The sequence below is a fragment of the Cyprinodon tularosa genome, unplaced genomic scaffold (genome assembly GCF_016077235.1).
Source record: "Cyprinodon tularosa strain WSP-4 unplaced genomic scaffold, ASM1607723v1 ctg79, whole genome shotgun sequence".
NCBI lineage: Eukaryota > Metazoa > Chordata > Actinopteri > Cyprinodontiformes > Cyprinodontidae > Cyprinodon > Cyprinodon tularosa.
This window is the reverse complement of record NW_024039551.1, coordinates 1,259,996-1,275,101: the sequence shown is the minus strand read 5'-3', so window position 1 is coordinate 1,275,101 and position 15,106 is coordinate 1,259,996. Positions and strand designations below refer to the sequence as shown.

Genomic DNA, 15,106 nt, shown 5'->3' with positions numbered 1-15,106 from the left:
TATTATTTTACAAAGGAAATTGTATTTTAATGTCTTTGTTGTGTCAAAAAAATTTAATTGTTCGATTTTTTTACACTAAGTACACTAAACCTGGCTGCAGGTTCATGTGTCATAAAAATAGATGATGTCACACTGCAGTGTTTGGCTGAGAATGAAAAGGCGTAGAGGTTCTTCTAGTCGCTGCTGATAGTTTCCATCTCAGGGCTACATTTAAAGCTTAGGGCTACTAGTTTAACTAGTTTAGCGCCAGCCAGTGGTGCACTAGTGCTCCTCAGCTCTCCTGACAAACTGTTGCCAGGTCAGGTAATGCTAAAGCTAAGTTGTGGTTTATGCTAGTGGATATGATTATGAAGGAACTGGTCCTGAAAAGCCATGTTGGATTTCATGTTAAAGTGTGAGATCCCTGGAATCTAATTATCCAAGTCATGATAGATCATGAAATACTTGTGCTGCTTCAATCTGGGGGTGGCAGAGGCAGGCCTTCCTGTCCATAGTGGTGCTATGACTAGTCAGATAGGCAGGTAGCCTATTACTTTATCTTTTGCTAACTTTACTTTGTTTTTCTTGCAGGGACTCTGAGGAGTACAGAGGAGCTTGGAAGCCTTGAAAGCATCTGGATTTAAAAAAAGCTCCAATAATCCGTCAGATTTCTTTGAACTAATTTTGGACGACCTCCTACTGCTGCTCACGCTTCTTCAGGCGAGTGCAGGAAGGCAGCATGAACGTCACTTCGCTCTTCTCCTTCACCAGCCCGGCCGTCAAACGGCTGCTGGGCTGGAAGCAGGGCGATGAGGAGGAGAAATGGGCGGAAAAAGCCGTGGATGCTCTGGTGAAGAAGTTGAAGAAGAAGAAGGGAGCCATGGAGGAGCTGGAGAGGGCCCTCAGCTGCCCGGGTCAGCCCAGTAACTGTGTGACCATCCCTCGCTCGCTGGACGGACGGCTGCAGGTGTCCCACAGAAAAGGTCTGCCTCACGTCATCTACTGCCGGGTGTGGCGCTGGCCCGACCTGCAGTCCCACCACGAGCTGAAGGCGCTGGAATGCTGCGAGTATCCCTTCGGCTCCAAGCAGAAGGACGTATGCATCAATCCCTACCACTACAAGAGAGTGGACAGCCCAGGTGAGAAAGTTCAGTGTTCAGCTTCAGTGTTTTCTCTTCTAGAAGTTTCACCACTGAGGAAAACACATACAATATGAATAGAAAACAAAATACCTTATTTTTTATGACTGTTTTATTAATGATGCAGCATCAGTTGGAATTGATTCTTCTGCTGGAGTTTATAGCTGGATGTGACTTTCTGGACTGAAAAATATTGTAATAATTCTTTCATTCTACTTTGATAAGGTAATTGTTTTATCTGTTCCTTTTATGTTGGGAAATGTAAAAGAAAAAAATCTATGATGAAATGAATTTAACTTAAAGTGACTTTTTCCTCTGCCTCGCTCCATTCCAGACCGTCTGCAGCCTACAGCTTCCACTCTTCCTCTCGTCTTGCTTGAAGCTTGAGGAGAGCAAGCGCGATATTATTATTTCATTCATAGGAGAAAAACGTGCAGAAATGAATAATCTAATATGATATAATAAAAAAAATAATCCCCATCACCATCCAGCATATGTGCAATTTCTGCCCCAATACTTTCGTTTTGTTGTGGATCTTTGTAACAGGGATAACTTGGATCATACACAATTAGTTTGTATGAACTGTTTGTTTTCTACTTCCAAACTCAGCATCTCTTCATCCATGATTGCCATAAGAAGTTCTCAGATTCACTCTTGGAATTTATGACTGGATTTGATGAAACTTTTAAGCCTCTTGATATGAAATAATTATTTTGATAGAGATGAGAAATCTGCTTCCTGGTATGTTGAGGCACCAAAAGTTTGCATCCAATAATCTAAACAAACGGTCTTAGTTTTTGGGAATATATAATAATTACACTCTTAATTTGTGTAATTTTGTGTTGCTGATCTGTTATTACTATATTTTAATTTGACAAACCCGATCTTCTCGACGTTCTTTTTCTTGTTTGGTGCGATTGCGTTTGCGGATCTTGACCTGGCCGGACCGGATCAGAGCAAAAAATAGCTTGGCTCCGTATTTTTCACGGTTAAAGACAAAGAAGATGTACGTGGACGGTGACGTGCGGAGGAGTAGCAATGGATGTGGAACAGTTCTTATTGATTTACATGAATGCGCAAGTGCTTCGCACGATGTACGTGAACGGAGCAAAGCGAATCTGGGGGTTAAGGGTTTTTCAGGAATTCAGATCCTGCTGCGTATCAATCCCCCTCTGTGTGACCTGCTCTCCTCTAAATTTAGCCAATCAGATCTGCCCCTGAATGGGTCATGTGTCCTTGCATTGAATCATAGAAATAATCATCAACCTATTCAGTAATCGATTAATCACTGGAAAAATGATCTAGAAATAAGTAAAAATGTCTTAAATTAAGCGTATTTACCCTTATTTTGAGTAGGTAAATGATAGAGTTTGCTAATGGAATGAGTGTTTTTACTCTTAGAATGAGATAATTAGATAATATGCACTTGAAAAATGACAATGCAATTGTGTTTTCTTATTTTAAATGTAAATTGTCTTGTTCCATTGGCAAATTGTCTCTTTTACCTCCACAATCCAGGAACAAATGCACTTATTTTAAGAAAAAATGACTTATCTAGAATTAAATTTTTTCCAGTGTAGAGATTCTAAAACAGTTTAATCTATGTTTATCAGTTGCAGTCCAAGTTATGTTAATTTTAGTGCTAATGCACTAAAATTAACAAGCACCTGAGTAAAAGTTGGTGAAAATGAGCATCATGCATTAGCAGTATGTAGGAAGGAGGAATGATGCGAGACACATGAAGATAACATTAAGGAGGCAAGAAAGAAATGCTAATTAGAGGCGCTTCCCTCTATTAGAGGACATTAACCAGGTGATGCAAAGCATTGAGTCGTCACACGTTTAGGTTACGTCTGGCTATAGTAAACAGGAAGTAAAGCTAGCTAGCTAGCTGGACCTTAGATCAGTGATGGGCTTCTGAATGTGGTAGAACCAGGCCAGTTGTTCTTCCTTTCTCACATCAGCTGGTATTATTGTTGGTTTCTGCCATCCAGAGGTTCAGTCCTAGTGCTTCATTCAGGGCGCCGGCAGAAGAAACAGCCTATCAGTCATGTAGCTAAACTGTGTATTATAGAACCTCTATAGCTCATTAAAGGCTCAGTTATGCTTCATTCAGCATCGTCTGAAGCTTTTATACTCTGCATCTTCTCTCTTGCACCTAATATTGGGGTCAACTCTTAGGGAATGTGTTCATCGCAGACTGCATGCTTAAAACCAATACAACATGAGAGCGTAAAAAAACTGCTCTTCCCAACATTTCCTAATCCTAGCCATCATTTCTTTGTCATAGTTTTTCTCAGCCTGTTGATGGTGGGGATTTTAGTCCCTAAATATCACCACTACAGGATGCCTGTAAACCCTCACCTGAACCGTTGTTCTTCCACCATGTTTTTCCTTTTATATCTGTGTAGTTGCACATTTTCTTTCATGCCCGGTGTGGAAAAATCAGGCAGCATGGACGCTGGAAGGAGGGCCATTGAAGCTACCATGAGGTCATTTACTGTGGCGATCTGCACCGATATGTCAGAAACAAACCAGGCGTCAGTCTTATTAAAAAAACTTGAGTAAACACTTCAATCACCCCGAAAACTACTTATTTTTCTTTTGCTAAATTTAGTCGATTTAAATGTTGCTGTGTCCATCAGCTGTTGCGATACTTTGAAATGAGCTCAGAAATGTTTAAAGTAAGCCCATGAAGTGAGGCTGATCTGATCAGATACAAACAGGCATGTGTGAAAGCAGTGAAGCTGTGGGTGGGTGTGTCCATTGGTGCGTTTTGGGAGCAGGAAATTCCATCTGCAGGAGAACAGAGGCTTTGTTTGGGGCATGCTCCGTGTTGCAGACCCCTCTCAGCTCACTAACACAATCTAACACACATGTTGTGTCACACTATCCTTGTGGGGACCTTCCATTGATTTCCCTGATTTAAACCGAACTTAAACTCACTTCACACCTTAGTCCTTAAACTATCCTCCACCAAAAGAGGGGAACTTTTCCTCACGGGAATCTGTCTCTGGTCCCAACGAGAACATATAAGTCCCCAAAATGTTGCATATTTCTAGCAAAGTGTCCCCACAAGGTAACAAAAACATGGCCACACACCCAGGATTGTGTCGGGGGGGTTCTATTGAGTTTAGCTGGAACAGGAAGACCGTCTCTCACACAATGGGAGGAAAAAGTGGCGGCCTGCCTTGCACACGTAAAGCTTTAGCAGCAGCTGTCTGGGGATTCAGCTCCACGCCACCTGTCTGTTCACCACCACCCCAACACCACCCACGTCCAAATACACTTCCTGTCAATCTCCCTTCATCAGACAGTCGGCCTGCAGCACATTTAATCTCTGAGGTGACTTCTGCCCTGATGCGTCGGCCTGTTGCTGAGCGAACCCTCTGGAAAATTCACCGAGCTGCGCTCAAAGGCCGCTCAGGTATTTATAGACACAAGCGGAGCGTATTGCTGCGCTTTCTGCTGCACCTGAAAAGCCATCAGCTGGGATATTTAGTCCAAGTGATGAATTCCTCAGGAAGGCTTCACCTCATAACATCTTTCAGAGCAGAAACCCGAGAGCCGGGGTTGGAGCCAGAACCTTCTGGCCGAGGCCGACGTTTGAAAAATGCGCCGACATCTGCGCTCAGAATGTTGAATCAGGGAGAGCAACAGAAAGACATCCGGGATTAATCCCATGTTGCATGCAAGCGATCGCAGCTGATGTGTGTTTGTGGAGAGAAAAAAAAAAAAACGTCGACCTGCCTCTGAGGCAGAACAAAGGGGACGGCTGCAACCTTTTCTACATGCTGTCACATAACCGCCATCTGCAGCAGCTCGTACCTCTGAGGTTAAAGTGCAAAGATAAACCGTCCTAAGGAACTTTTTCTCTTAATAGGTAAACGTGCGGGGCCTTTAAATTCAGTCTCCTCTCAAACAGCTTGCCTTTGAAGACACAGCTGCCTGCTAACAGTAACTAGGTTTACATGCTCAACATTTTACAATCAGATTGAAATTCTTAGATTAGAAAAAAAACAAAGACTGATTTATTCTGTTAGTAGCTAGCCAGAGCGACTAGCGAGGAGCTCTGAGGTCCGCTTCCATCATCCAGAATAAGTCGGTCCTGAGAGTTCTTTCTATCATTACTGGCTTTTTTTTTTTTTTTTTTTACCCTGTGCCAATATTTTTATATTCCTCTGAGGTTCTAAAGAAGCTTTTGGCTTCAAAGGTTTTGGCATAATGTTAGAGAGGTCACCACGATGGGTTTACTTTTGTGCACCATTTACTGTGAAGGAATGAACCTTCCTCTGTGCCACATGAGCTCAGACTGGATACAGCAACAAAGGTTTTAAGCAGAAAGGATTAGTTTGAAGGAAAATAATAAAATAGTCTCCTAGGTCTGGAAGTTTATGTGATTTTTGTGGAGGACTTTGAAGAAGAGGAGTCGTTTTTTTATGATAATAGAAAATCTGACTCTTTGGCATGGTGGTGGCTGCATCACGCTGTGCAGGAAGGACTGTGAGTGCTGGATTAGAGATGCAGCTGTAATTGCAAGGAAACCTGAATACATATATTAGATTTCTGCCTTATTTTTCTCACTTTCTTATAAAATATAAAACATTTTTTTCAACTTGGAAATCTGGAGCTACGTTTTGCTTGTATATAATTTACCTTTGAAATCTCTTAGTTCTCAGGTTTTTTCCATAATAATAGGCCGTGGTAATCAAGCAACTTATAAGACCAGCAGTTATTTTTGGCTGATGTTAACCTTTTTCTCTGGTTTCAGTATCTTCACACTTTGGATGATATATTAATGCATTTAGCAGCCGTGACTTTAGAACAAATGAAGGAAATGGATCCCTGCTCCTTCCATCTGTTATCCATTGTTAATGTTTCTGTTTGATTTATTAATAAAGTTTTCTTCTTTGTTTTAACTGAGACTTTGCGTAACATTTGTTATAAATGTGTCATTTTTATCATGTTACTGGAGGTTTCTGTATCTTTAGTATAATGTGACAAAACACAGAAACATTAAAGTCTCAAAGCCCTGAAGTTTTCACTAAATATATCTGCATGAAAATACAAAACTGATAGAAGTCAATCGGTTCTGATTGGATCGGAGCCCTGAGAATTTTGGCTTCCAATTTTTTTTCCCCTCTCTAACCTTTCTGGACGTCCTCTGCTTTCAGTGCTGCCTCCTGTTTTGGTACCAAGGAACAGCGAGTTCAACGCCAAGCACACAATGCTGCCTCGCTTTCGGAACCCCCTTCAGCAGAACGAGCCACACATGCCCCAAAATGCCACCTTCCCAGAGTCCTTCACTCAGGCAAACACCGTCCCCTTCCCTCATTCTCCAGGAAACGGCTTCCCAAGCTCCCCCGGCGGCGGCAGCAGCGCCACCTTTCCTCACTCGCCCTCCAGCTCGGACCCAGGCAGCCCGTTCCAGATGCCCGGTAGGCCCAATGAGTTCTGCTTCTCCATTCCCACCACACTGAACCGCTGTTAACTTTCTATTTAATTCTGGATCTCCCCTGATGCAGAGACCCCCCCACCTGCTTACATCCCCCCAGAGGAGCAGATGACGCAGGACTGTCCTCAGCCAATGGACATCAACCTCATGGCTCCGCCTCTGCCTACAGAGACAAACAACCGGGCAGGTAACCATGGAGGTTGTTAACCCCCCCCCAGAGAAATCACAGGATGTCTGGCAGATAAAACTTGGGCCTGAAAATTTCCTGTGAGGTTTGGTCTGAATGTTGTTCTACACATAGAAGAACTGAAAAGGACTTTATTGAAAGGAAACGGCTTCAGTTTGCCTCAATTCTTACATTTTTCTGTCAATAAAAAAAAAAGGATAGAAAAACGGCCAATCATGTGCAGACGCATGAAGGTCCAGTTAAAAACACACAAATACAAAAACCAAAGTTAAAAAAAAGGTGCAACTTTTAAAAACATAATACAATAACCTAACTTTAGTTCCGCAGTCCATTAGACGGAGTCAGTCACCATGCTAGAGTATAGCTGAGATAGAGAGGACGAGGCAAGGCCGTGAAAAGATTTATACTATAAGTCTAATGTTAAACATGCAGATTATTCACAAAAACGTGAGTTTGGACTCATGTTCTCACCAAATCTGTTCCTGAAAACAACACAGGAAGTATGGGCTCACACATGCCTCATCTTGACCTGTATTTCACCACCTCTTATTAAAAGTCTCTAGATGATGATAAAAATAGTACTTATTTTCTATTTATTAGGATAATCATGATTATAATGTACAACTAATAGTGTACTGAATAGGCTGGATAAAATGTTTTTAATGTTAGATTTTTATAATGTTTTGATGTTATTCCAGCAAATGTTTAGTAAATAAAACAACCCAAGTCAGATAAACACAAATCAAATAAATGATTTGCCAAATAAAATAAAAAATGCCATCAGAGCCAGCTGTACTTCACACAAGACTGAACCGTGAGAGGGCTGCTGCAGATGAACTAACGTTAGCCCAGGGTGCGGTTAGCCTCAGAGCGCCGCTGGTTGCCACGGTCCTCAAGGTCAGATTTTTTTTTTTTGTAGGGAAATCATTTAAATGTCAAATCATTCTGCCTTGAACATGTATATAAATGTATTATTGTCCCAAAGTTTAGAAAATTTCTGTTGATGATGATGATGATGTCTTAAAACCCCTGGGTGTTTTTGTTATCTTATGCAGGCCATTTAGTTATACATCAGCCTGAACACCTAAATTCGGCCAATCATATAGCAACGGTCATCTGTCAAATTTTTTCAGTCATAGCATCTTGATTCTTATGTCGCAGCTAATATACTCAATGGTTGAAATAAGAAATAAAAATCATTTACTTTCCCATTGAGCTCCGTCCCAGTGTTCACGGGGATGGACGTCTGTGTCTTCAGCAGGCGTAGAGCTAACAGAACTGGCAGCGTTGCAAGGCAAGGGCTCAAACATGTACGGCTGTAAGCCTTCTACACCAATAACTTCATCCCCACTTTCCTCCTCTAAGTAAAAAAAATATGACGGAGGAGGCTAGTCCACTACCTCCGATGAAAAACTCCCTGCATGTTTCCCCTGTCCATAATGTTCCTTGACAGTGTCGATGCTAAGTGCTACGGTCGCAAGAGTATCGATTCATGTTTTTTTTTTTTCCTCCGGTCTATTTCTATCCATTTGCTCCTGGACGTAATTCTCCCTCCTGTGCTGCGGTGGCGCTAAACCTATTTTGCCCTCCTACCTCGCTTCCTGGTTATACTCTTACAGTAGTGTGTCGCAGTGAGCTTGAAACAGACATTTTTGATTTATGCTCAATATAGAAGCGTGGTCTGAGCTACACGCTGTGGGTCTAGATACGGCCGAGGCGGGGAGAAAGTGGAGGCGAGTTAAGTCTGACGACGGAGGGACATGAGGGCCAAAAAGAGCGGAGATCCAGGTGGAAAAAGGGTCCCAGCGTTCTCGCGCACCTCGCTCTTCTAGCGGGTCAAACTTCACGAGTTGTTTTCCACAATTTCGGTCATAAAACAAGCCGGCCTCCTGTCTGCGGCACTGTTTGCGGTCAGCTACAATCTGGGAGAGGAGCAGCGGAGCGTCTGTGGAGAGGGCGGAGACGTCTGGAGTCGAGGTATTGCATTGCACTCATTGCACTGATTCTGTGCAGTATTTCGTGATGCAAAGCCTTGCAGAATCTATAACACAGGGGCATTATTATTTTTCAGTGAATGAGGTTTTAATAGGAATAGGTGGAGTACAACTTTTCTAGTTCTGTTATTTTCTGTAGTTTCTCAAAAAAAACAAAACAAAGATATTACAGCTTTCATTGATTTATGTCAAATTTGAAACATTGTCTAGCCTGTAAGGTGTAAAAAAATACAAATAAAAAAATTAACCAATTAATCGAATCGTATCGTGGTGTATTCTTGAGTATCGAAAATAATTGAATCGTTGGGTCAGGAAATCGATACTGAATCGAATCGCCATGATGGGTGTGATTTACACCCCTAGTAACTTCCCATTTGGAACCTACTAGCACCAAGTTGCTAACTGGTTAGCAAGATACTTCCGAGACACTGGCCAAAACCAAACTTGCTTTCGAAACTTCCACCACAACAATCTCGCCCTCTTGACAAATGACCAATCACATTCACTTTATTCACTCGTGTGCAACCGTTGGAATAGCTGTTTCCCTACGACTTTAAAGTACACACTAAATCAATAAACGGGCCATATAGTGAAACTTAAAAGTATAATGTTCTCACCTCCAATGATCTGAAAACGTACTTTTGTAGAACGGCAACAGAAAAGGGAAGTTTTAACTGAACTCAGAGTTCTGTGAGCGCTTACCTGGGACAGCTGTCAATCTGGAGAACGGACAAATCTGCTGTTATGCATGCAGTGTGAGGAGGCGGGGTGAGAACAACATCCAGGGACTGTTTATTCTCATTCTTCGGATCTTGGCAATTGGAGCAGTGCTGAGGCTGATGACGTGTCACGAGAATGCCCAGTTACATAAATTGTAACTGGTAAAATTTAAGGAAACAGCCTGAAATTTTACTATTGATGGGAAAATGTCAGGCTCTTCTTTACTGAGGGTCTGGTGGTTGATGCCCCCTAGTGGTCTGGCTGACTCTCTTTGTTTATGAAGGAGTTTACAGCATTTTAGAAATTCTCTGGGTTTTTTCACAACTTGCAGTTTTTCTTTTTTTTTTTTTTGCTCCTAGTTGCAGCCTTTTCTGTATAAAATGTTTCTGTGTTCTTTGGAGTTGGCATTGTTCGTGTCTGCACATTTGTTCCTCTTGTTTTTTTACAAGCCTTTAAAGATGCCTTATCTTTAGAAAAAAAATGTACATTTTAAGTCTAATCCTGAACTTTTGTGGCCCATAAATGCAGTAGTTGTCCACGGATCCTCTACTCACGGCAGCAGCAGAAAGAAGTGCTGAGAGGTTTGTTAGCTGGTAGCAGCAGGTCGGGACATGCACTGCATCTTGTGCAGAGAGCAGGTTCCTATTGTGGATCAGCTTTGAGAAGGAGAAAAACCAAACACACCTGCCAGCTGTTAAAATAGCAAGTTAAGAGCCGTGTGTGAAAGGAAGAAAAAGATGGATTCTTTTTTCCAACTGGGAACGAAAGTTTGGAATGACTCAGAAGATCAGATAGACTGACATTAATATGTCTGAAACATTATCTGCTAACTGTTACAGGTCTGGATAAATGCATGGATGTTCTCTGAACCCCATGTTTTCTGTGCAGATGTGCAGCCTGTGGCCTATGAGGAACCGAAGCACTGGTGCTCCATTGTTTACTACGAGCTGAACAATCGTGTTGGCGAGGCTTTCCAGGCTTCCTCCACCAGCGTGCTCGTCGACGGCTTCACGGATCCCTCCAACAACCGCAACCGCTTCTGCCTCGGCTTACTCTCCAACGTCAACCGTAACTCTACCATAGAGAACACGCGGCGGCACATCGGAAAAGGTAATGCTAGATGAAAGTAATCTAGATGTTTCTTAGTCCTACCACCATAATAAACTCCTCTGGTGCCTCCCAGGAGTCCATCTGTACTACGTTGGAGGGGAGGTGTATGCCGAGTGCCTGAGTGACAGCAGTATCTTCGTCCAGAGCCGTAACTGCAACTACCACCATGGCTTCCATCCCACCACGGTGTGCAAGATTCCCAGCAGGTGTAGCCTGAAGATCTTCAACAACCAGGAGTTTGCTGAGCTGCTGGCCCAGTCCGTCAACCATGGCTTTGAGGCCGTTTACGAGCTCACCAAAATGTGCACCATCCGGATGAGCTTTGTTAAGGTGGTTAGAAAAACAGACAGTAAAAAGCTGTTGTTGAAAAACTCTTTGGGAAATTTAAAGTGTTGTAAAACAAAAAAAAGAAAAAGACGGGATGGCTTGAGACTTTTCCAGATGTGCTTTAATCATTGTCAAGCAGCTAAACCAACCATCATGACAACAGTTTTAAACACAAACCATGTGTTGCTATCTTTACTAATCGCAAACAAAACATCAAGAATTAAAGCTCTGCTTGCCAAAAGATGTATCCAAAAGATGTTCTTTAGCGGTCTCTAAGATTTTTCTTAGCTGTCCCAAAAATGTTCTTTAGCGGTCCCAAAAATGTTCTGTGGAGATCCAAAAGATGTGCTTTAGCTGTCACAAAGATGTACTTTAGCTGTCGCAAAGATGTTTTTAAGTGGTCGCAAATATGTTCTTTAGAGGTCTCGAAGATGTTCTCTAGCTGTCGCTGGGTTGTTCTTTAGCAGTTGCAAAGATGTTCTTTGAGGTCACAAAGATGTTCTTTAGCGGTCGCAAAGATGTTCTTTGAGGTCACAAAGATGTTCTTTGAGGTCACAAAGATGTTCTTTGAGGTCACAAAGATGTTCTTTAGCGGTCGCAAAGATGTTCTTTAGCGGTCACAAAGATGTTCTTTAGCGGTCACAAAGATGTTCTTTAGCGGTCACAAAGATGTTCTTTGAGGTCACAAAGATGTTCTTTAGCGGTCGCAAAGATGTTCTTTGAGGTCACAAAGATGTTCTTTAGCGGTCGCAAAGATGTTCTTTAGCGGTCGCAAAGATGTTCTTTAGCGGTCACAAAGATGTTCTTTAGCGGTCACAAAGATGTTCTTTGAGGTCACAAAGATGTTCTTTAGCGGTCGCAAAGATGTTCTTTAGCGGTCACAAAGATGTTCTTTAGCGGTCACAAAGATGTTCTTTGAGGTCACAAAGATGTTCTTTAGCGGTCGCAAAGATGTTCTTTAGCGGTCACAAAGATGTTCTTTAGCGGTCACAAAGATGTTCTTTAGCGGTCACAAAGATGTTCTTTAGCGGTCACAAAGATGTTCTTTAGCGGTCACAAAGATGTTCTTTAGCGGTCACAAAGAGTTTCTTTGAGGTCACATAGATGTTCTTTGAGGTCACAAAGATGTTCTTTGAGGTCACAAAGATGTTCTTTGAGGTCACAAAGATGTTCTCTAGCGGTCGCAAAGATGTTCTCAAGCGGTAACAAAGATGTTCTCAAGCGGTCGCAAAGATGTTCTCAAGCGGTCGCAAAGATGTTCTTTAGCTTTCCCGAAGATGTTCTATAGTGTCAAAAGGAACATGAAAATAGAAACTTATATTTTTTTTCTTCGTTCTGCTTTTCAGGGCTGGGGAGCAGAGTACCATCGCCAGGATGTCACCAGCACCCCCTGCTGGATTGAGATCCACCTGCATGGCCCGCTGCAGTGGCTGGATAAAGTTCTGACCCAGATGGGTTCCCCCCACAACCCAATATCTTCTGTTTCATAGGCCTCACTAACCCAGGCCTTTCCACACCCCAGCATTTCTGTCCAGGTAGGGAGAACAGCAGCCAACTGCTCCCAGATCAGTTTGTAGTTCAGTCAGCCTGGTTCTGACCGAAGGACCAACGGATCTGCGACCTGTGAGGCTGAGCGGGTTCTACTTGAAGGACATCTGAGTGGGTCACATTACCAGACTGGGAGAGGAGAGAGCAGAAGGATGCAACTGGAAGACACTTGATCTTTGTGACCAACGGTTTTATTCGACTGTCGCTCTCATGAGGTGAATGGCATCCTCTGCTACAAGGACTTCTTCATCCTCCTGTTATTCTGACTCAGATTGCATTTCAATATTCCTGCCAAAATTCAGCTATATTTGTGTTGTTACCAGTTATGGGACATTCCAGGTCATCAGTTAGCTGATGTTTTCTGTCTGAATAAATACGATTAGCATCAAATGTGCAAAGTTACAGGTTTGGGGAAAGACCCACATGTCAGAGTAATCTAGCTGTCATCAAGTGCTTAGAGGCTGTTATTTAAGGTAAGGTACCTGATTCATCAGGAGCGACAACTGGGTCTGGATGGAAGCTAAAAAAGCATTTTACACGTTGAAAGACTGAAACTGTCGGTGTCCATCCCCTGATCTTAGGTTAAAGCGAAAATAGCAGAAATGTTTACCATAAGAGAAGATGCTGGAGATCAGAGCATATTCTGGTTGGGATGGTGTGACACAGTGGCTGTTCCTCTGCAGCAGAACCGGCCCTGATGGACAGGATCTGGAACTGTACTGAGCGTAGTTACAGAAACACTGTTGATGGGAGCTGATGAGTTTCTTTTAGCATCAATTTCCCTCCATTTTAGCCCATGTCTGGTCTTTTTAACTCCAGAACCAAACATCATCCAGCCTGTCCTTTCCTTTCCAGCAGTGGGTCATTGTAACAGTTTTCAGAGTAAAGACTCAAAATATTTTTTCTTTAAAATAGTGAAGTGTTAAGTTTTTATCAAAGCTGAGGGGTTACTTACTTTTCTAAGACTTACAGATTGCTTCCAACAACATGGTAACTACTTTCCCAGAAGTCTGAAAGTATTTTTAGAAATTAGAGGTCACGTTTCTTGACCTTTTCAGAGCCTTTCAAGTCATTTTCTGGAGCTTAATGGTCATTTGTGTTCATTTTCCCAGAGCCCAGCTGGTATTTCTGGCATATCCAGAGTATTCTCCTTGATTTTACACATTTTTTTATACAACTTAATCATTATTTACATCAAATTAACCAGTTAGATCCAGAAATTTATTTGAAATAACCTGTAAGTAACAGAAATACCTAATAGTTGTTTTTTTTAAAGACAGGGGCTTTTAGGTGCCATGAAGCACCTGGAAGTTTTAGACGATACTTTGTAAACACACAGGAAAGTAACCAATTTTAGGGAAGGACAAGTTAGTGTTACATGTTGCTGTATGTTGTTTTTTTTTTTTTACTGAGAGTCAGAAATGTTTTACTTTGAAGGCTTCACAGGTTTATCTTTTGGTCACTGTAGCCTCAGTTTTTACCTGATCTTCTAGTAGGTCAACATTGGATCCACCTAAACCTGTACACTGCAATAAATTGAAAACTAAGTCATTTTTTACTAATATAAGTAAATTCTTCTTGAATCGAGCAGGTAAGGTAGACACTTTGCAAATGGAATAAGACAATTTACTTTTAAAGGGGTCATAGAAGGAAAAACCGAGTTTCCATTGTCATAGATGAATAACAATAGTTCAGTCAGTGAAATGGACATACTGACCCCTTGCTCACACTGGCTCCGGTGCGGTTACCGAGCCGACGGAGACCTTAACTCCTGCACACCCCCTCTCACACCGCCCTTTTGACTACGGTGCGGTGCGGCTCTGCGGCTCCGGCAACAGGTCCGGAGATTTAACAGAAGTTCACTTGAGTTCACGTAACTTCACGCGATAACACGGCCCAAATAAGGATATTTGCGAGAGCTTGTTGCGGAGGGCTCCGGCACGCCGCAAGGATAGCTTTCTTGCGGAATTTTCTGCAGCGCCGGAGTGTCTCGGTAACCGCAGCTGGACAGCTCAGCAGCCGGTGAGAGAGGTTTACGTCTTTTTAATGACTTGGAATCACTGCGGCGCCGCACCCACCGCACCGCAACGGTAAGACCGGAGTCGGTGTGAGCCTGGGGTGAGAAGGTCAAACCCCATCAACGCCTCCTTTCTCTGCAAATCTCACAATTCTAAACTTCCACCATAAAACGGGCCAATCCAAATGAAGCACCGAGTTCATGTCAATTCAGGGATCCTGCCTTATTGGTTCTGGCCTGTACTTTTGTCACGCCCCGAAATTGATGATGCACTATAGTCGACCAAAATCCCGGACGATTTTGAAATTCTCCCGGACATTTTTTTAGGTATGAAAAGTAGGACATGTCCGGGAAAAAGAGGACGTCTGGTCACCCTACCATATCAGCCATTTGATGTTTCAGTGAGTGAGTGCTTGTTGCTATGATTGGTCTTTGCTCAGCAGCTTCGCTCGTTGTAAACCAACTAATCAGAGCACAGCTCATCTAAATATTCATGAGCAGCAAATATGTTTATATATTATATTTTCAGCCCAATCAATGTCACACACCCTGTTCAGAGACCTTAATGCCCAGCACCAAATACCCTACAGAATCATTCTGTGACCCTCTTTAAAATAAGAAAAAAAAAAA

At 42.5% G+C, this 15,106-nt stretch overlaps 1 protein-coding gene across 1 annotated transcript; it reads left to right on the top strand.

Moving 5' to 3' along the window:
- Positions 1–598: 598 nt before the first annotated feature.
- On the top strand, positions 599–12,553 carry smad1 (SMAD family member 1). Its single transcript, XM_038271110.1, has 6 exons — positions 599–1,118; positions 6,293–6,556; positions 6,644–6,760; positions 10,363–10,584; positions 10,658–10,914; positions 12,258–12,553. The coding sequence occupies exons 1-6, from the start codon at positions 719–721 to the stop codon at positions 12,399–12,401; spliced, it is 1,404 nt and encodes a 467-aa protein (XP_038127038.1). The 5' UTR covers positions 599–718; the 3' UTR covers positions 12,402–12,553.
- The last annotated feature ends 2,553 nt before the right edge of the window (positions 12,554–15,106 follow it).